Source organism: Pteronotus mesoamericanus, unplaced genomic scaffold, assembly GCF_021234165.1.
Source record: "Pteronotus mesoamericanus isolate MK-2021 breed Mesoamerican mustached bat unplaced genomic scaffold, CSHL_Meso_final contig_64, whole genome shotgun sequence".
NCBI lineage: Eukaryota > Metazoa > Chordata > Mammalia > Chiroptera > Mormoopidae > Pteronotus > Pteronotus mesoamericanus.
The window spans coordinates 5169368-5191746 of record NW_026555224.1 but is presented as its reverse complement, the minus strand read 5'-3'; the positions used below and the strand labels follow the sequence as shown (position 1 = coordinate 5191746).

Here is a 22379-nt window from a genome sequence, read left to right as displayed (position 1 = left end):
TATGTCCTTTTTCATGCTGATATAGTTTGCAGTAAGTTCCTCATTGTTTCCCTGTAGCTTTTGTAATTCTCTCTGAGTTCACTGAGTTCATTGAGCTTCCTTAGAACCGTTGTTTTGAATTCAATATCTGATAGTTTACTTGCTTCTATTTCATTTAGTTTTCTTTCTGGGGATTCCTCCTTTCCCTTCGAGTGGGCTATATTTCTTTGTCTTCCCATTATTTGATAGAGATTCTTCTCTTTTGCTTCTGTTTCTAAGTTGATCTGTCTTGATTTCCTGACTTTGTGGTATGAACTTCTATGGTTGGAGACCACTGTTTTTACTTTCTGGACCTGCCTCTGATGATGTCAGATGCCATCCCTGTCTGACCTTAGGCAGTATGTTCAACACTCTCAGTAATCTACTATTTGTGGCTGTCTCCTTCAGCTGTTAATCTATTCACTCTGTACTCAGGAGGGTGCCTTAGACAGCTCAGGGTGAGATGGAGTCCCTCCTGGGGATGGGGTTATTGGGTCCTCTCACACTGCTGCCATATGAGGAAGGAGTCCGCACTGGGATCCTGCCGGCTACTCTCTTCATTCTCTCCCCAAAGCCTCTGTCCCGAGTCTCTCCTCAAGTGTCACCAACCCTCTCTACATCCCCGTTAGCCAGGGATCTACTGTCTGTGGCTGCCACTCCTCACTCAGCAGACAGCTTAAACAGGACAGGGTGGGGTGGAATTTCACCTGAGTGTGGGGCTATTGGATTCTTTGACAGTGGTGCTGCTCAAGGGGTGTGGTCTCTGCCTGAGCAAACTGGCTGCTGCAGGGGGGATGAGTCAGCACCGAGATCACACTGGCTACTTTCTCAGTTCTCTCCCCAAAGCCTCCTTCCCCAGTCTCTCCTCAGGCACCTATAGCCCACACTGCCCCCACTTTTGCCGGAGACCAGGGTAAATGGTTGCAAATGAAAATTTATGCGTTGGACCTTTAAACAGTTCTTTGCATCTCCAGCCACCTGCCTGTAGTAGAGAGCAACTCTGCCGCTTTTCGCAGTTGACTGTTTTCGGTGTATTTTTGGAGCTCTCATGTTGTGGGCTAGAGAATCCCGCTTTTGGTTTAAACCCCGCTCTTCTTAGGGGAATACAACTGGCTGTTTCAATATCCTTCTGGTGCTGCCTCCTGTGGGCGCCCCACCCACCTTCTCAGGTCTGTACCACACTCCTTACCAGTTAGATTGCACTAGAGCCGATTCTTCTGTCTCCACTGTTACAAGGTTCCTCTCTTACTCTTGTTCAGTTGTTTGTTCCAGGTGATTTCTCCACAATTTAGTTGTAATTCCAGGTTGGTCCTGGGAGGAGGTCAGTGTGACTTCCACTCACTCCTCTGCCATCTTGATCCATAAAAACTAGAATACCTTAATAAATCAGAGAGTTTAGTTAATACTGATGTATTAGTATTAGTTTGTTAATTTTAACATGTACCACTCCAATTTATGTTATTAATAATAAGCAAAACCAGATGCAACTTATATGGATTTCTCTGTACTCTCTTCACAATTTCTGTTGTAAATTTAAAATCTTTCTAATTTTTTTTTAAAAGAAGGGACATTTATAACAATCTTATAACAGGAATTCTGTGTTTTTTACTCAACTTTCTTCTCAAAAAAGTTCAAAAAGTGTCAGATAATGGTCATTTTTACCATTTTAAAGCATACTGTGTTATCTTTTCCAGTAGTATTTGTACTTTAGTACTTTATTCTAATCATCAATTTAAGATTTTACACTTTTGAAAGGATCAAGGCAAATTTTTTCATGGCATGCAGAAATTATGAAACATCAATATGTTAATAGTAATAGGCTTACTTGATTACTACACATTATACTCATGAAAATCAGCCTCAAAATATTATTATTCTGATGGCATTTGTGTAGCAGAACAATCACTTCTCACAGTGTAAATACTTCTCAACTTAGCCTAACACTTCACTTTATCCTATATTTATTCCTATTTTTTGTTTTCTTAGGCCTTGTTCATTATGTCAATATCCTGGATTAAAATCTCTATTTCTCTTTCCCTTTGCCTTTCTCAGACACTACAAAGTCTATTTATTCTTTGGAAGAGAAAATGATTGGAAAGTATATGATTATGATGAGTACCATAGGCCTTATTTGCCTTCTCTTGGTTTTCCTTTGGGAAACAACTCTGTGGAAACTAAGAACATTTCTCAATAAATACATTTACTTTGGTATCTATAAGACATACAAGAAGGTGAGTAATTAAGCAAGGACCTTAAGAATAACTCTAAGAAAATGGAATATTAGACCTGAAAAGCATGTAGTTACATGTATGACTACTTCAACTGGAGAAAACTCTACATCTCCCAAAATGTGAGGGGGACCCAGAAAATGGGAATTATCTTCTGGAGGACAGGTCCTTTTGTAGTACAAGTTCTCCCCAATAACTAGCTGAGTGTTCTAGGAAACCATCTGTATCAGGTTGATATGGCCATAGACAAAACATCTGTATCATTGTACCAGCTGGTGGTGTTGTGAGAGGCTGAATTCAGCTTCAGTAAATTTTTTTTGAAGATTCTTTTAACACATTTGCTTTCACCATGTGTGATTTATGAGCACACCTGCCAATACCATGCTGAGTGTTCATCAGTTTTTGATCAAAAAGAGCATGATCCCTATCCCCCACCCCACATTCTCACACCAAATGACTTTTTTTTATTTCCCTGGATTAAAAAATAAAAAGTCCTCAAAGGGAAACATTTTGCCAATGTGGAAAAGGTGAAACAAAAAAAATTGGCAGAAGTAGTAAGAGGTATCAAAATTGATGAGTTCAAAAACTGTAGCAGTGGGAAAAATGTCTCCATAGGTGTATTGTATCAAATGGAGAGTACTTTGAAGATGACTAAAGTTTAAACATGTAAGAACAAACAATTTTTTTATAAATAAATTCTGGTTTATTTGGGGTCCTCCTGGTATATTTTCTCAAATTAAATTTATTAATGTATAATTTACCTTCAATAAACTGCATTCATTTTGTTGTTCATTTCAAAGAATGAAATTTTGTTTATTAATTTGCTCTATTTTTGACCATTTTCTGTTTCATTGATTTATTTTTGTTCTTTATAATTTTCAGTTATTTTTTAGAGACAGAGGAGGGAAGGGAGAAAAACATCAATTTGTTGTCTCTCCTACACCCCCAACTGGAGATCTGGCCCTCAACTCAAACACATACCCTGCCCAGCAATCCAACAGGCAACCTTTTGGTTCACAGGCTAGCACTCAATCCACTGAGCCACACCAACCAGTGCTGCTCTAATTTCTTTACATGAAGCCTGAAGGCATAGCTTTTAGATCTTTCTTCTTTTCTTTTTTCCCATATTATTAATATCTTATATTGTTACAGTGCATTTGTTGAAATTAACTACCCAATATGGATACATTATTATTATTAATTTTGACTAATTATTATTAACTAAATCTCATGGTTTACTCAGACTTCTTAGTTTTACCTAATGTCTTGTTTTTGTCCCAGGATCCCATTAAAAGGCCACATGACATTTAGTCATTATATGTCCTTCTGCTCCTTTTGGCTGTGACACTTTCTGAAACACTTCCTTATTTTTGATGACTTTGACAATTTTAATGAGTCCTCCTAGTCAAGTAGTTTCTAAGTTGTTGCACTGTTGGGCTTTGTATGGTTTTTCTTTTTCATAAGTAGACTGAGTTTGTGGGTTTTTGGGAGAGGACCACAGAGCTAGTGTGCATTTTCATCATATCATGTTAAGGCTATTTACATCTACTTGATATATATATTACTGTTAATGTTTATCTTGATCTTCTGGCTGATGTAGTATTTGTCAGGTTTCTCTGTTGTAAATTTACTTTCCCCCTTTCCCATACTGTATTCATTGGAAGTAAGTCTCAGTATGCACAGACCACACTTAAAGAGTTCCTATAACTCCTGAAGTTGGGAATTATGTTTCTTCTCCTTGGGGGTGGAGTATCTATATAAATTATTTGTTAATTCTTTTGCATGGGAGATTTGTCTCTTCTCCCCTATTTGTTTACTTACTCAATCACTTTTTTTATCAGTATGTTCATGGTATTTTACTTTTTATGTTGGTTTATAATCTTATACTACTTTACTTTGGGAGTTAAATTGTTCCCGCTTTGGCCACTGGGAGTTCTTTCAGTCGACTCCTATGTTACTTTGATATGCCACATCATTGCTTTTTGTTTGTTTGTTTGTGTTTGCATTTATTTACTACAAGATGCTACAGGCTCATCTGGGCATAGCTGACAACTTTTTTCTAATTAATTTATTTTGTTGTTCAAGTACAGTTGTCTCTATTTTCCGGCTACCACTTTCCCCCGCCCCACCCACCCTCACCTCCTACCCTCAATTCTACCCCCCTTTGGTTTTGTCCATGGATCCTTTATACATTTTCCTTGATGACCTTCCTCTTCTTTCCCCCATTATCCTCCCCTCCCCTTCCCCCCTCCCTTCTAATTACTGTCAGCTTGTTCTCTATTTCAAAGTTTCTGGTTATATTTTACTTGCTTATTTGTTTTGTTGATTTAGGTTTCACTTATAGGAGAGATCATATGGTATTTGTCTTTCACCACCTGGCTTATTACACTTCGCATAATGCTCTCCAGTTCCATCCACGCTAGTTGCGAAGGGTAGGAACTCCTTTCTTTCTCCTGCATAGTATTCCGTTGTGTAAATGTACCATAATTTTTTGATCCACCCATTTACTGATGAGCACCTAGGTTGCTTCCAGCATTTGGCTATTGTAAATTTTGCTCCTATGAACATTAAGGTGCATGGGTTATTTTGAATTTGTGTTTTGGGATTCTCAGGGTATAATCCCAGCAGTGGAATTGTTGGGTCAAAAGGCAATTCCATTTTTAGCTTTTTGAGGAAATTCTAAACTGTTTTCCACAGTGGCTGCACCATTCTGCATTCCCACCAAGAGTGTATTAGTGTTCCCTTTCCTCCAAAACCTCACCAGCACTTGTTGTTTATTTGGTTATGATGGCCATTCTGACTGGTGTTAAGTGGTATCTCATTGTGGTTTTAAAATGATTAATCTTTAAAAACTCAGGTGTAAGCTTGTCCTGTCCAAGGAGTGAATATTTAATCTCTCAGTTCTTAAAGAAAATTTATTTATTTTTTTCAATGGCTTATCATTTTCTGAGTATAATTTTTTTGACCTCCTTGGTTAAATTTATTCCTAAATATATTATTTTTGATACAATTGTAAATAAAATTGTTTTCTTAGTTTCACATTATGATAGTTCTCTATTGATATACAAAAATACAATTTCTAAATATTTATTTTTTATCCTGATACTTTACTGAATTCATTTATCACTTCCAATAGTTTTTTGCTGGAATCTTTCATGTTCTCTAAATACAATATCATGTCATCCGCAAATAATGGTAGTTTTACTTATTTCTTTCAAATTTGGATATGTTTTGTTCTTCATCTTTCCTAATGGCTGTGGCTAGGACTTTCAGTCCTATGTCAAATGAGTCATAATAGCAAACATCTCTGTCTTGTTCCTGATATTAAGATAAATAATTTTAGTTTTTACCAAGTGAGTATGATGTTAACTGTGGGTTAGTCATATATGGCCTTTATTATGTTGAGATATCTTTCCTTTATTTCCACTTTGCTGAAAAATTTTAACATAAATGGGTACTGGATTTTGTCAAATGCTTTTCTGCATCTATTGATATGATTGTATAATTTTTCCTTCATTTTGTTTATTTAGTGTATTACATTCATTGATTTGCAGATATTGTACCTAACTTACATCTGAGAAATAAAATACCACTTGATCATGGCATATTACCTTTTCAATGTATTGCTAGATTCAGTTTGCTAATATTTTGTTGAAGATTTTTTTTGTCTAAGTTCATTAGAGATATTGGCCTATAATTGTCATTCTCTGTAGTTTCTTTATCTAGTTTTGGAATTAGGAAGTAGCTGGCCTCATAAAATGAGCTTGAAAGTTTTTCATCCTCTTGAAATTTTTGAAATAGTTTGAGAAAATAGCTACTAATTTTGTTTAATGTTTCATAAATTTCATCCCTGGAGCCACCCAGGTGGAAGTTTTTGGTTACTGCTTGATTTAATTAGTTGTAATTGATTTGATCATATTGTCTGTTTCTTCTTGAGTGTTTTGGAACATTGTATGTTTCTAGAAATTATCCATTCCTCATATTGTCCAAATTGTTGGCATATAGGCATTCATAATACCTCTCCTATTTTATTTCTGATTTTATTTATTCATGTCCTCTCTCTGTTTTCTTAATATCTAGCTAAAAGTTTATCAATATTTTATCTTTTCAGAGGACCAGCTTTTGATTTCATTGATCTTTTGTATTGTTTTTTTAGACTCGTTTATTTTTGCTCTTATATTGATTATTTCTTTTTTAATTTTATTTTTTTAAGATTTTTAAATCATGTTTATTGTATCACAGTTGTCTCAATTTTCCCCCTTTACCCCCCTCCACCCATCCCACCCCACCCCCCACTCCCACAGTCAATTCCCACTCTGTTGTCCATGTCCATGGGTCATTCATAAATGTTCTTTGGCTAGTACCTTCCCCTTATTTCCACCACTCTCCTCTTAACCCATCCCCTCTGGTCACTTTCAGTCTGCTCCATGTATCCTTGCCTGTGGTTTATTTTATTCGTTCGTTTATTTTGCTGAACATATTACACTTACAGGTGAGATCATATGGTATTTGTCTTTCATCAACTGGCTTATTTCCCTTACCATAATATTCTTCAGTTCCATCCATGTTGTCACAAAAGGTAGAAGTTGATTCTTTCTTTTTTATCTTTCTTTCTTAGATGCAGATTAATTTTATTTTTTTAAATGTCAGTCAATTATAAAATATTAAAAAATTTAAAACCAATATAAAGTCTCAGCAATTAAAACATGACGCTAGCACAGAAATAATCAAATAGATCAATGAAATATAATGAGCATTCGAGAAACTAACATATATATCTGTCTAACAATGTAATATATGATTAAATTGATACTTCAAATCCATGGGGAAAATGAGGTTTATTCAACAAATAAGGTGCATGGACCACTATTACTTGAAATAAAACAAATATAGAGCCCTATTTCACATGTTATACGAGAAATATTCCTAAAGCAAGGGACATAAAGGAAAGAATAAACAAGTGGGACCTCATCAAAATAAGAAGCTTCTGCACAGCAAAAGAAAACATCAGCAAAATGAAAAGGGAGCCAACCCTATGGGAAAATATATTCGCTAATGATACATCAGATAGAGGTTTGATCTCCAAGATATATCAAGAACTCACTCGACTCCACTCCAAGAAGACCAACGATCCAATCAAAAAATGGGCTAAGGACCTGGGCAGACGCTTTTCTAAGGAGGAGATACAGAGGGCCCAGAGGCATTTGAAAGGATGCTCAGCATCACTAGCCATCAGAGAAATGCAAATCAGAACCACCATGAGGTACCACCTCACACCGGTCAGAATGGCCATCATAAACAGATCCACAAACAACAGGTGCTGGCGAGGCTGTGGAGAAAAGGGAACCCTAGTCCACTGTTGGTGGGAATGCAGACTGGTGCAGCCACTGTGGAAAGCAGTGTGGAATCTCCTCAAAAAGCTGAAAATGGAACTGCCTTTTGATCCAGTGATTCCCCTGCTGGGACTATACCCTAAGAGTCCCAAAATGCCAATACAAAAGAACCTATGCACCCCAATGTTCACAGCAGCACAATTGGCAATAGCAAAGTGTTGGAAGCAACCTAAATGCCCATCAGTAGATGATTGGATCAAAAAGTGATGGTACATATACACAATGGAATACTACGCAGCAGAAAGAAAAAAAGAACTACTAAACTTCGCGACAGCATGGATGGAACTGGAGAGCATTATGCTAAGTGAGATAACCCAAGGGGCGAAAGACAAATACCATATGATCTCACCTATAAGCGGAACCTAACCAACAATACAAAGATGCAAGGAAAATATGACCAGCAATACTGAAAGGAAAAGAAATCAACAGAGACAAGAGGGAAGGAGGGAGGTGGGGCGGGGAAAAGGAAAGGAAGGGGAAAGTCAAGGAACATATAGCAAGGACTCATGGACAAAACCAAAGGGGAAGAGCTGAGGGAGGGAAGGAGGGAGGGAGCAAGGGAAAGTGGTGGGCGGTTGGCAGAGACAAATGTATTTGAAAAAATAAATTAAAATAAAATTTAAAGAAAAAAAAGAAATATTCAGGTGAGTTAAAAATCAGTATGTAGAATCTAAGGAGTTTTAGGCAAAAATACAAACATATTTTTCTTACCCGGAAGTAAAAATATTCAAACCCAAAATCTATAAAGTAAAATATTGACAATATGACTATATTAAATATTTAAGACTATATAGTAATATACATATAAAAAATTAAAAGACGAGTAATAGAATGGAAAAGTATTTGCCACACACCTAGAAAAGGATTAATTGTTTTGTTTTGTTTTTTAGGGAAAAAAAATTCTACAAACCTTTAATCGATAAATGGATAAACAATACTAAAGTCATTTAAAGCTTTTTTAAAAAAATAGAAATAGGCAAGAAATATGCAAAAACAGGTTTAGTTTCAATAAATAAAGGTACAATTGAAATAACACATCATTGTCACAATCAGATGAATGAGTAGTAAAAATATTGGTAATATCAAGTATTGGCAACTGTGAAGGAACTGAATATTCATAGACACTTTTTCTTCAGCTTAAAGCAGTCCTTTAGCATATTTTGCAGTGCTGGTTTGGTGGAGGTATATTCTTTTAGCCTTCTTTTGTCTGGGAAACTCCTTATTTAGCCTTCCATTTTAATTGAGAGCCTTGCTGGGCAGGGCAGTCTTGGTTGCAGACCTTTGCTTTTCAATACTTGGAATATTTCTTGCCACTCCCTTCTGGATTGCAGTGTTTCTGTTGAGAAGTCAGCTGCTAGCCATATCAGGGCTCCCTTATTTGTTACCACCTGTTTCTCCTTTGTTGCCTTTAAACTTCTGTTTGTCTTTGATATTTGCCATTTTAATGATGGTGTGTCTTAGAAAGATAATATCTACACCACATATTATTTACATACCCATGGATGTTTATGTGGTTAATATTTTGGCCCTTGTAAACAATGCTGCAATGAACATGGGGAGAAATATATATATATAAAGAAATTGATGTTGTCATTTTCTTTGGATAAATGTCCAGTAAAGTTACTGGATTATATGGTAGTTATAATTTTAAATATTTAAATTAAATTTATTTGAAAAACATAGGAAATACCCAAAATAAAAAGACAAGCCACAGAATGGAAGAACATATTCACTGATACTTCTGATAAGGGGTTAATACCCAAAATTTATAAAGAACTTACAACACTCAACACCAAAAAAAAGAAAACCAAACAACCCAATTAAAAAATGGGTCTGAGTAGGTATTTCTCTAAAGATGACATACAGATTACCAACAGACATATGAAAAGATGCCCAACGTCACTAATCATCAGAGAAATGCAAATTAAAACCACAATGAGATACCACTTCACACCAGTCAGAATAACTATCACCAATAAATCAACAAACAAGTGCTGGCAAGGATGTGAAGGAAGAACTTTTCTGCACTCTTGGTGCATACGCAGACTGGTTCAGCCACTGTGGAAGCAGTATGGAGATACCTCAAAAATTAAAAATGGATCTACCTTAAAAATTGATGCATTCACCCCACTTCCACTCTGGGAATATATGAGAAGAAACCCAAAATACTAATTCAAAAGAACATAAGCACCCCTATGTTCATTGCAGCATTATTTACAATCGCCAAGATAGGGAAGCAGCCCAAGTGTCCATCAGTAGATGAGTGGATAAAACAACTGTGGAACATTTACACAATGGAATCTCCTCAGCTATTAAAATGAAGAAAATTTTACACTTTGCAACAGTACAGATGGACCTGGAGAATATTATGATAAGTGAAATCAGCTAGTCAGAGGAAGACAATTGCTGTATGACTTCACTCATATGTGGAAGCTAATGAATAAACTGAAATAACAAGCAAAATAGAGACAGACTCATAGATGGAGGACGGGATGAGAACTAAAGGTGAGGGTGGGAGTGTTGGGGATGGAGGGATTGAGCAAAAGGGGAAAAAGGACTCTCGGACAACAATGTGGCAGTTGTGTGGGGAGAGGGTCTAAGGGGACTAAAAGGTAATGGAGAAATACAATTAAAAAGTCACAAAAAATAAAAACATAGGTTAATAACATTATATAATTTTCGGGTATATAAGATTATAATTTCACATCTATGTACTCTACTCTGTATCACTACCACAAGTCTAATTTCCTTCCATTACCATGTATTTAAACCCCTTTACCCACCCATTTTGCTCTCCCTCACCCTCTTTCTGCTCTGGTAACCACCATTCTGTTGTCTGTTATCTTGAGTTTGTTTTTATGTGTTTTGTTTGTTGCATTTTGTTTTATATTCCACATCTGAGTGAAACCATATGGTTTTTGTTCTTTTGTATCTGATTTCACTTAGCATAATACTTTCAAGATTTATTAATGTTGCAGCAAATGGCAATATTTTATCTCTTTATGGCTGAGTAGTACTCCATTGCAAGTGTGTCTATATCTATATCTGTCTATATGTTTATAGATAAAGATCACAGCTTTTTATGCAATTATCCATCAACAAACACATAGATTGTTTCTTGGCTATTGCGAACAATAATACAATTGTTATAGGGGCACATATTTCTTTACTAATAAGTGTTTTCTTATTTGTGCATAAATATCCAGAAGAGGAATTGCTGGATTATATGCGAGTTCTATTCTTAAGTTTTTGAGAAACCTAAATACGGTTTTCCATAGTGGCTGCACTAATTCATATTCCCAACAGTGTGCAAGTGTTCCCTTTTCTCCACATTCTCACCAACACTTATTTCTTGTCTTTTTTATGATGGCCATTCTGTAAAGTATAAGGTGATATTTCATTGTGGTTCTGATTTGCATTTCATTGATGATCAGTGATGTTGAGCATCCTTTCCTGTACCTGTCGGTTATCTGTATGTCTTTGTTGAAAAAAATTTCTATTCAGATCTACCTTTTAAAAAATCAGATTGTTTAGTTTTTTTGCTATTGAGTTTTAGGAGACTCTTTTATACTTTGAATATTAACTGTCTATCATATACAGGGTTACAAATATTTTCTCACATTTTATAGTTTGCCTTTTTAATCTGTTAATGGTTTTATTTCCTATGCAGAAGCTTTTAGTTTGTTGTAGTGCAGTGCTGGGTAGTTAGACAGGCATAAACAGAGTAGGAATGATGGGCCAGGTACAGTAAGTCACCAGGGAAGAGAGCTCCAGGTGCCTAGCAACAGGCAAAACTGGGGAAACAAAAATCTTGTTCCCCAGGGCAACCTTTCGTCCCCTAGCATATTGCTGATCAAGTGGTTTAACCCCCCTGACCTTTAATGTCACTTGTCATGTGGTTCACACCCTCCCCTGGCCTTTCCTCCCCTACAATAGCACTAGTTATGTGGTGTTAGACCCCCTTAGAGGAGGAACAAGGAGCAGGAGAATAGTTTCATAGGACCCCCAAACAAGCCCTTGCATGGGCACTTTTTTAAGCATGAACCCCTACAGATGACATCTAGGCCTCAGCTGTATCTCAGCCCTGGGATCAGAAAAGCAGCAAAACCACATAAGCAATGCCATGGCTGCCTCACAAGCAAGCAAGCAGCTGTGATGATTCTTTACTCCCTGCTTTGATGCTGACCAGTCAGGGTAAACCACAAACCTAAAAGAACACACCTGGAAAGATGATGAATATTCTATTGAGGTCCACCTGAAACTGTCCCTAAAAACCCTTGCCCTTAAAAGCCCATAGGATTGAGGACCCAGTGAGGCTATTTCTCTTGAGTATACCCACACCTTTCCCTACCTTCTTCTCCCAGGTGCATTTTCCTTGCCTCTCTTCCTCCTAAGTTCCAACTGCTCTTTTTCTGCCTCTATAACTTGTTTCCTGAGCCCATTTCTTCTACAACTCACTCCTACTTCTGTGACTTTGTAAATAAACTTTTCCTTTCATTTGAGTCTTGCCTCTGAATTCTTTCTTACACAGTGCAAGTACTGAGGTTGCTGAACTGAGATTCTATTGCCGATAACATTCTGGTGACTTTCACCACCAACAGTCACCTCATCTATTTTTACTTTTGTTGTTTTTGCTATTGGTGTGAAATTTAAAAAATCATTGCAAGACCAATGTCAAAAAGTTGTCCCACTGTGTTTTTTTAGGAGTTTTACATTTTCGAATTTTATGTTTATCTTTAATCCATTTTGAGTTGATTGTTGTGTATGGTTTGAGGTAAGAATCAAATTTCCTAAATCTGCGTATGGTGTGATTCTCTCTTGAGCAGTAGTATCCCTGCTTCAGGAGCACGGTGTTTAGTGGAGGAGAATAATATCTGGCTTTCTTCACTTACTGTTCCAGTGAAGCCTCTGTCCTAGGCATAAGCAAGGTCCAATATACCACATTACACCCTGTGTAGAACCTCCACTCACTGTGTGAAGCCTGAGTGGAGGAAGGAAGCCCCAAACTCTCAATTACACTAACCTAGAACATAACCTCTTCAGTAGGCAGCTAGGGAGTGGGATGAGAAATGCTGATCTTTCTCTCCCAAGAAGATACCTGGGCACTTGAGTAAGGTGAGGGAAGAAGAGAGCTCTGTATTTTTGGCTGCACCTGCCTGGAGTGAAATTCTTTTCTGAGCTGAGGGGAGGGGAAAATGGAATGAATCATAATTCAAATGCCACAGGATTGTAATGTTCCTACGAAGTTTAGTCAATTTTCTTGAATAAATATTTTTTATTTTCTGTATGTCTTTAGCTTCACTTACAAAGGCTTATTATAATGGTTATTATTTAAATAGTTTCTCTCAGTTTCACTAGGGCATAGCTCCATAGATCTCCTTATTTTGCCATTCTGTTAGTCTTAAAGCATTTCTGCTTGAGATCCTAGTGATTTATTTTTCTTTTCCTCATAAAAGAAAGAGTTAATCCTTCTTAGTCTTTTCATATTGAACGTACTGGAATTGTAGTAAATCACACTTGATTAATTTCAGTTGCAGCTTCACTTTTTTCATGTAGTGTTCATTTCTGGACAAAACAACAAACTATGTAATCCTAATTTATTAATTTGTGGAAATAAAGAAAATCAGTATGTTCTGAAGTGATAAAACAATCTTAAAAATTATGCCAAATTTCTGTTCTTACAACTTGAGATCAGTTTCCTAAAGTCACTTGGTCTTGTCAAGATTACTAAGGAATAATATTATCTTGTGATATTTATCTTGAAAAAAATAGAGTATAAGGTCCAGCGAGTTTCTTAGGACAAATCTAGTTGAGTCTTGATCATTGTATTAGCTCCCACTGCAGTTTAATTTTAGCAAAATGTATTTATTACTAAAATTCATGACTGTATATTTTAGAGTTCCTTACCCTCTTGAGATGACTTCCCTTTTAAGAATCCAACTGATTAAAAAAATTAACTAAATATTTTAAATTGCATCTTTTAAAGATTCAAATTACACATATTAGCATATTAATTCACACTTTTCCTAGTGTGAAACAACCTGTCCTCCTGCCCTGGGCCACAACTTTATTCTAGAGATGAACTATTTATTATTTAAAACTTAGTCAAGGTGTGCATGAGATGCTGATTCAATTTTTTTAATTGACTGAGACCTTCTGTTTTGTCATTTTTGAGATTATCCTCCAGTTTTGGTTTCATGAAGCCACTAGTCTAGACAAGATGCCTAAAGAACAACCATTTCTATGATTGTTGTCTTGAAAATACAGGAAAAAATGTCTAAAGAACTATCTGGAGAATGTGAAGATGAAGATGTAGGAAGTGAAAGAAAGAGAATCTTGGCACAGCCTCGGGAGTTGCTGAATTCCATGGTACTTATTAAGGAACTCACAAAGGTAACATTCACTGGCAACATCAGTTGGCATCATTCCTATAAGATCATGTCATTGGTGTCTAGGCTCACTGAAATTCTTTGGATCTATGTGTATTTTCTCAGTAATAGAAGAATTTTTGTGAAACCATCTAAAGGTGGTGGTCCATAGGGGTCTGGAGTATTTATTATACTCAGCCTACAAATATAATTTACTCTATTGATTTTTTTAGATATATTTTAAGTATCCAGTCATTCTGGCTGTGAAAAATATCTCCATTACAATCCAAAAGGGGGAGTGCTTTGGATTGCTTGGATTCAATGGAGCTGGAAAAACTACTACTTTCCACATTTTGACTGGAGAAGAGACTGCTACCTCTGGACATGTGTTCATTGATGGCTTTTGTATCACTGATAATATCCAAAAGGTAAGACATTGTTAATATCTGAGATGTGAGAAGCATGATGATATGGAGTACAGGTAATAGGCAGATGGCAGGAGAGAAGAGATAGGAATTTTGGTAGGCATTGATACTGGTACTGTCGATTAAGTAGATTCTGGAGAGAGAAATACATTTTTAAAGAGAGACAGTGAAGTATCAAGATCTAATACAAGAGTGTCTTTGTGTTCTTTGAAACTGTCATAATGAAAAGTAAGTTCTCTCAAGAGTGCATCTAAGGTGTTATACAGGTGCTGTATAAAAGGAAAGAATGGCCAGAAGGAGAAGGTGACTTGCAATTCAGTTGCAACTGTAGCCTTGATCCCTCTTAGAGCTCTGGAACAGGATGGCCTGTGTGAGCCCTCCCAAATTGAAGCAAGATAGCTAGCCTTTGTATCCCTGCAAAGCCAGCCCATCATTGGCTACACATGCTACCAATGATGAAGGGACGGCATAACCTTGAAAAGAAACTAAGTGGGGAAAACATTCAAGAAGGAGTAAATGGTCAAAGGTTTCAAATTCCAAGAAGTATCAGGCAAGGTAAATTCTTTTATAGCTAGAACTCATTGATGAAGCTCTCAATAACTGTTGCACTAGAGTTAGTTGGGTGGTGGTAATGGGAGCCCGAATGATTCAATTCTTTCCTCTTCAGTTAATTGAAACTGTCATCATAAAATCAGAAGTTGGGTTTGGGGGAGTCTGCATGCTGTAGGATAAATAGTAATCTGGTAACAGAAGTGAAGCTAAGGATTTGGATTATATTTTTAAGACTGTTATCTGTGAAACAAAAGGTAGAATCAGAATTTACTCAGAGTTGTGAGGAAACAGGAATGTTTTATACATTGAACAATTTGATCACTAGACAGGGGAAAGTTTAAGACATAAAGGAAGAAGTGATACATGATGAAAGAAAGTGAGTGAGTTCTGTCAGGTGGTTTTTGGGATGGAAGAGGTAAGTGGTGTCTCCCTAAATATCCTTATTTATATCACGTATCAAATGCCCTTGGGGGGCATAAGGTTGTGTGGAATGACAAAACTAATTAAAGAAAGATTGTGCCGAATAGAAAAAGCTAAATCGGAAACCAAAGACATAGTGCATATAAAAGGTCATATTTTAAAAAGACCTGCATGCAGGCAAATAGGAGCCTTTTGCGATGACTAATTTATAAATCTAAGGTAGTATTTTCAATCTTCAGGTAATTTCTCCAAGTTGGCTGTTCTGAAATATGACAGATGGTGACTTTTTCATTTCCTCAGGCTTCAAAAAGGTTTTTAACATTGTCTATTTTATTGTAGTATTAAATATGCATAAAATTTATCATTTGAAACATTTCTCAGTGTGCAATCCATTGGCATTCAGAACATTCACATTATTTTGCAAATTTCACCACTATCCATCTCCAGAACTACATTATTTCAAAATGAAAATCTGTACTTGTTAAACAGTAACTCTTCATCACCTTCCACACTCTGGTAACCATTATTCTAATTTCTCTTCTATAAATTTGATTATTCTAGCTACCTTGTATCAGTAGAATCATATAATATTTGTTCTTTATGTCTAACCTATTTCACCTAGCAAAATGCCTTTAAGGTTTACATATATATGTATCCAAATTGTATACTATTTTAAGGCTGAATAATATTCCTTTATATGTATATACCACACATCCAATTAAGCCATTGATGGACATTGGGGTTTTCCATTCTTTGGTTATTGTGAATAATGCCTTTCTGAACTTGAGTGTACAAATATCTGTTTGAGTCCCTGCATTCAATAATTTTGGGTATATTTCTAAAAGTAGAATTTTTAAAACCCTAAGATAATTTGTTTAATTTTCTGAAGAAATACCATAATGTAGTTTAAAGTCACTGCACCATTTTTATTTCCACCAGCAATTCATAAGAGTTCCAATTTCTCCACATCACCATGAAACTTGTTATTTTTGATTAATTAAATAATATCCATTCTAATGGGTGTGAAGAGGTATGTCTTGTGTTTTTTTTTAATCTATTGGGGTGACATTTGTTTATAAAATTATATAGATTTCAACTGTACAGGTCTACAATACATCATCTGTATATTATATTGTTACCCATCCCAAATCAAGTCTTCTAGCACCATTTATCCCTCCTTTACTCTCTTCTACATCCCCTTCCACCCCTTCCCTCTGGCAATCACCATACCATTGTCTGTGTCCATGAGGTTTTCTTTCTTTTCTCCTTTGCTTAATCCCTTAACCCTTCTCATCCAGTCTCCAAACTCCTCCGCTCTGACAGCTCTCAGCCTGTTTTCTTTATCCATGAGTCTGTCTCCACTGTATTCATTAGTTTATTTTATTCATTAAATTCTGCATGTAAGTGAGATCATAGTACTTGTCTTTGTCTGACTGGTTTATTTCACTTAGCATAATACTTTTCAGGTCCATCCTGTCACAAACAGGTGAGACTTCCTTCTGATTTACAGCTGAGTATTATTCCATTGTGTAAATGTACCACAATTTGTTTTTTTAATCCACTCATCTACTAGTAGGCATTTCGGCTGTTTCCAGACCTTGATTATTGTAAATAGAGCTGCTTTGACGATATTATGGATGCATATATTCTTTTGAACTGATGTTTTGGATTCTTAGGATATATTCCCAAAAGTGGAATAGCAGGGTCAAAAGGCAGTTCATTTCTAACTTTTTGAGAAAACTCCATACTGTAGTCCACAGTGGCTACACCAGTCTGCATTCCCTCCAACAGTACATGAGGGTTCCCTTTTCTCCACATCCTCACTGACACTTGTTGTTTGTTGATTTATTAATGATCTGTATTTTGGCAGGTATGAGGTGATGACTCATTGTGGTTTTAATTTTCATCTCTCTGATGACTAGTGACATTGAGCACCTCTTCATATGTCTACAGACCATCTGTATGTCCTCTTTGGCTAGTTGTTTGTTTGTGTCCTTTGTCCATTTTTTAATTGGGTTGATTGTCTTCCTGGTTTTGAGTTGTAATAGTTCTTTAAATATTTTGGAAATTAACCCCTTAGCAGATGTATCATTGGCAAATATGTTCTCCCATACAGTGGGTTCCCTTTTCATTTTGTTGATGTTTCTTTTGTTGTATATAAGCCTTTTAATTTGATATAGTCCCAGTTCTTTATATTTTCTTTATGTCCCCTTCCCTAGGAAATATATCATCAAAAATATTCCTATGACAGATGTATGAGATTTTACTCCCTAAGTTTTCTTATAAGATTTTTATGGTTTTGTGACTTACATTTTAGTTTTTTAAATCCATTTTGAATTTATTCTTGTGTACCATGTAAGTTGGTGGTTTAGATTCATATTTTTGTATGTACTTGTCCAATTTTCTAAACAACATTTATTGAAGAGACTGTTTTTACTCCATTGTAAAAACATGATCTTGCCTCCTTTTCCAATTATTAATTAATCATAGCTGTGTGGGTTTATTTCTGAGTTCTCTGTTCTGTTCCTTTGATCTACATACTTCTTCTCATGTGTTTTGATTACAATGGTTTTGTAGTATAGCTCAATAATCTGGTATTGCAACCCCTCCAATTTATTTTTTCTCTCTTTTTTTTTTACCTCTTTTTGTTCTAAAACATTTAACCAGTTATGCCAGCTCAATTAACCTAACTTTCTGTTTTCTCATTGAGGAGAAACAATTGATTGATATATGCAATAATTATAAATTTATTAGTTTTTATATAAATTAAGTTTTCCACTTTTGGGAAGGCAAAAGTTTAATATATCTTTGTAAGCTCTTAGAAACTCATCAAACTCATAGAAACATAAAAAAAGATGATCAAGAAATAGGATAGTGTAATTGATAGGCCTCCCTTTAGAGATATGTATTGAAATATCTCCAATACTAGAGGTACAACATCCTTAGGTGTTCATAGAACATTTACAAAATATAACCATAATTTCAATAAAAATTATATACAAGAAATTAAAAAACAGTAAATAGGTCAAATCATCCTATCTTAATGCAAAAAAGCCACAAAGTTCATTTTTGTATGAAAACAAAACTTAGAGACTTAAAAGTAAGCACAAAGTATTCTCTTTAATAAATCTAACATAGATAAAACCCCAAAGCATCACTTAAAAAATTCTCAGAATATAAAGAAAAGAGTAGAAATTATAAATTGTAGTTAAAGCTATGAACAAAGCTAAATTTATTTTGGGAAATCTTTATAATGGTAAATGATGTAATCTATCAATAATGTTGCAATAGAGTATTAAATGACATGGAATGATTGCCATGCTAATCTCATTTACAAATGGTCCACTTTTTGCAAATAGTCAAAGTGAACAATTTATTTTAGTATATTTTATCATAAAAATAAGTGAATGATGGTTTTTTAAGGAGTGACTTTCATTAGCCAGGATCAGAGTAAGTCTTATTCAAAAATTTGTTGTTTTTAATATACTCTGGTTTCTCTTCAGATCATATAAATCTTTCACCTTTTACAAAAATTTGTTGTTTTTACCATGGAAGTGCTTATCCATTATATTACCCAGAATATAAATATTTTAGATGTATTACACTAAATAATTTTATTTTCCATGGTAGATCTTAATTTTTCTAAAAATGGACTCTTTGAATCGTCTTGAGGTCTTCTTGAATTGTGCATGATACTAGTCATGACATTATGTCCTCTACATGCTATTTTCCTCTCTACCTCTCTCTTGTCCCTCCCCTACTCTGTCCCATGTCTCTGGAGAAGGACACTGGACAACCCAGTAAACTGCCCCTAAAGAAGTTTTTAAACTTCTTTATGATTTTTAAATAAATTTATGAGATATAAACCACACACACATGGCACACATACATCAGTTCAGAATTAATTATTCCACATGTACCTGTATTTATTTTAATTTTTTGAAGTAGTATTTCCGTAAAAGAAATTAATAACAAATTTCTAAGATAAAAGATAGCAACCCCTCCAATTTAGTTTTTTCTCATGATTATTGAGTCTATTAAAGGTTGTTTTTGGTTACATATAAATTTTTGTAGGATTTGTTCTAGATCTGTGAAATTTGCCATTGGCATCTAAATAGGAATTGCATTGAAACTGCAGGTTGCTTTGAATAATATGGACATTTTAATAATATTAATTCTACCACTGCATGAACACAGTGTATGCTTCAACTTATTTGTGCCTTCCTCAATTTTCTTCTTCACTGTCTTATAATTTTTTGACTATAGGGTTTTTACATCATTGGTTAAATTTATTCTTATATATTTTTTGAAGCAGTTGTGACTGGAATTTTTTCTTAGATTCCCTTTCTGTTAGTTTCACTATTATAGTATAAAAATACAACTGATTTCTAGATATTTCCTTTGTATCCACCTCCTTTACTAAATTCATTTACAATTCTAGTAGTTTTTTTGAGGAATATTTAGGGTTATCTATTTAAAGTGTGATGTCATCTGCAAATAATGACAGTTTTACTTCTTTATTTCCAATTTAAATGCCTATTCTTTTTTTGTTTTTGTTGTTCTTGTCTGATTGCTGTGGCTAGGATTTCCAGTACTATGTGGAATAAGAGTGATTAAAGTGAACATCCCTACCTTATTCCTGATCTTAAGAAAAATACTTTTAGTTTTTTCATATTGAGTATATTAGCTGTGGGTTTGTCATACATGACCTATCTTGTGTTCAAGTATGTGGCCTCTATTAACACTTTGCTGAGAGTGTTTATCATAAATGGTACTGGATTTAATCAAATGCTTTTTCTTCATCTATTGATAAGATTATGTGATTTTTATCCTTCATTTTGTTTATGTGGTGTATCACGTTTATTGATTTGCTGATAAGATACAAACCTTGCAACTGTGGAATAAATTTCACTAGATCATGGTGTACAATATTTTGATGTATTTCTGGATGTGGTTTGCTAATGATTTGTTGAGGATTTTAGCATGTCTATTTGAGAGAGATATTGGCCTATCATTTTCTTTCCCTGTAGAATCATTATCTCATTTTAGAACTAAGATAATGCATAGGCAGGATAATCACAGATATTCCATGCAGCAGTATTTTCACTAATGTGTCCCTGGGAGCAAGGGACATAAAGGAAAGAATAAAAAAATGGGACTTCATGAAAATAAAAAGCTTCTACACAGCTAAAGAAAACATCAGCAAAATGAAAAAGGAACCAACTCTATGGGAAAATATATATGTCAATGATCCCTCAGATAAGAGTTTGATCTCCAAAACATTTAAAGAACTCACACAACTCCACTCTGGGAAGACAAACAACCCAATTGAAAAATGGGCAAAGGACCTGAACAGACATTTCTCCAAGGAGGACACACATAGGGCCCAGAGACATATGAAAGGAGCTCAGCATCACTAGCTATCCAAAATATGCAAATTAAGACCACAATGAGATACCTCTTCACACTAGTCTGAATAGCTATCATAAACAAATCACCAAACAATAAGTGTTGGCAAAGTTGTGGAGAAAAGGGAACCCTAATACACGGTTGGTGGGAATGCAGACTTGTGCAGCCGCTGTAGAAAACACTATGGAATTACCTCAGAAAAACTAAAAATGGAACTGCCCTTTCACCCAGCAATTCCACTGCTGAGATTATACCCTAGGAATCCTGTAATACTAATTCAAAAGAACCAATGCATCTCAATGATCATAGAAGCACAATTTACAGTAGCCAAGTGCTGGAAGCAACCTGCCTACTGATGGGAAGTGCCCATCAGTAAATGAGTGGATCAGAAAACTATGGTACATTGAAGAATCAAGATGGCAGAAGAATGAGTGAAAGTCACACTGACCTCCTCCCAGGACCATCCTGGAATTACAACTAAATTGTGGAGAAATCACCTGGAACAAACAACTGAACAATAGTGAGAGAGGACACTTTTAAACTCAGACAGACAGAAGAATCAGCTTTAGCACAACCTAACTGGTAAGGAATGTGTTAGAGACTCGAGAAGGTGGGCGGCAGCACCAGAAGGATATTGAAACAGCCAATTGGATCCCCCTGAGATGAGCGAGGTCTAAACCATAAGCAGGGATCTCCAGCCTACAGAACCAGAGCCCAAAAAGTACACAGATAACAGCCAGCTGTGAAGAGCAGCAAGGTTGCTCTCTGCCAGAGATGGGCAGCTGGAGATGCAAAGAGCTGTTTTAAGGGCCAATGCAGAAATTTTTGTTTCCAGCTACTTACCCTCGTCTCCAGCATAGGTGGGAGCAGAGTGGGCTGGAGATGCCTGAGGGGAGACTGGGGAAGAAGGCTTTGGGGAGAGAACTGAGAGAGTAGCTGTCGGGATCTCAGTGCTGACTCATCCCCCATGTGGCAGCAACCCTCTTGTTCAGGCAGACCACTCCCCTGAGCCACAGCTGTGTAAAAGGACCCAATAGCCCCACCCCAGGAGGTACTCTGACCCACCTTGTGGTGTCTCTAAGCCTGATGCTCAGTGCAGAGTGACTAGATTAACAACTGAAGGAGACAGCCGCAGCCAGTAGATTCCTAAAGGTCTCCAACAGACTGCCTAAGGTGAGGCAGGGGACAACATCTGACATCATCAGAGGCAGATCTAGAAAGAAAAACAAACAGGAGTCTTCTACCATAGAAGTTCATATCACAAAGTCAGAAAATCAAGACAGATCAATTTAAGAAGCAGAAGCAAAAATGAAGACTCTCACAAATAATGGGAAGACAAAGAAACACTCTCAGTCAAAGGAAAAGGAGGAATCCCCACAAAGAGAACTAAAGGAAACAGAGGCAAGTAAACTATGAGAGACTGACTTCAGAACAATGGTTCTAAGGAAGTTCGATGAGCTCAGTGAGCTCAGAGAGAATTACCAAAAACTACAAGGAAACTATGAGGAACATACTGCAAACTATATCAGCATGAAAAAGGACAGAAACTATCAAAGACAAGAAGAA

The 22379-nt window shown here is 35.9% G+C and overlaps 1 protein-coding gene across 1 annotated transcript in view; it reads left to right on the top strand.

The window, feature by feature from the left end:
- The window catches only part of LOC129076783 (phospholipid-transporting ATPase ABCA3-like), a 242139-nt gene that overhangs the window by 175860 nt on the left and 43900 nt on the right, over window positions 1–22379 (top strand). The window contains exons 23-25 of the mRNA XM_054580937.1: window positions 2071–2249; window positions 13907–14032; window positions 14241–14435. Of these exons, the coding sequence (XP_054436912.1) occupies window positions 2071–2249; window positions 13907–14032; window positions 14241–14435 (500 nt within the window). The remainder of the gene's footprint in view (window positions 1–2070; window positions 2250–13906; window positions 14033–14240; window positions 14436–22379) is intronic.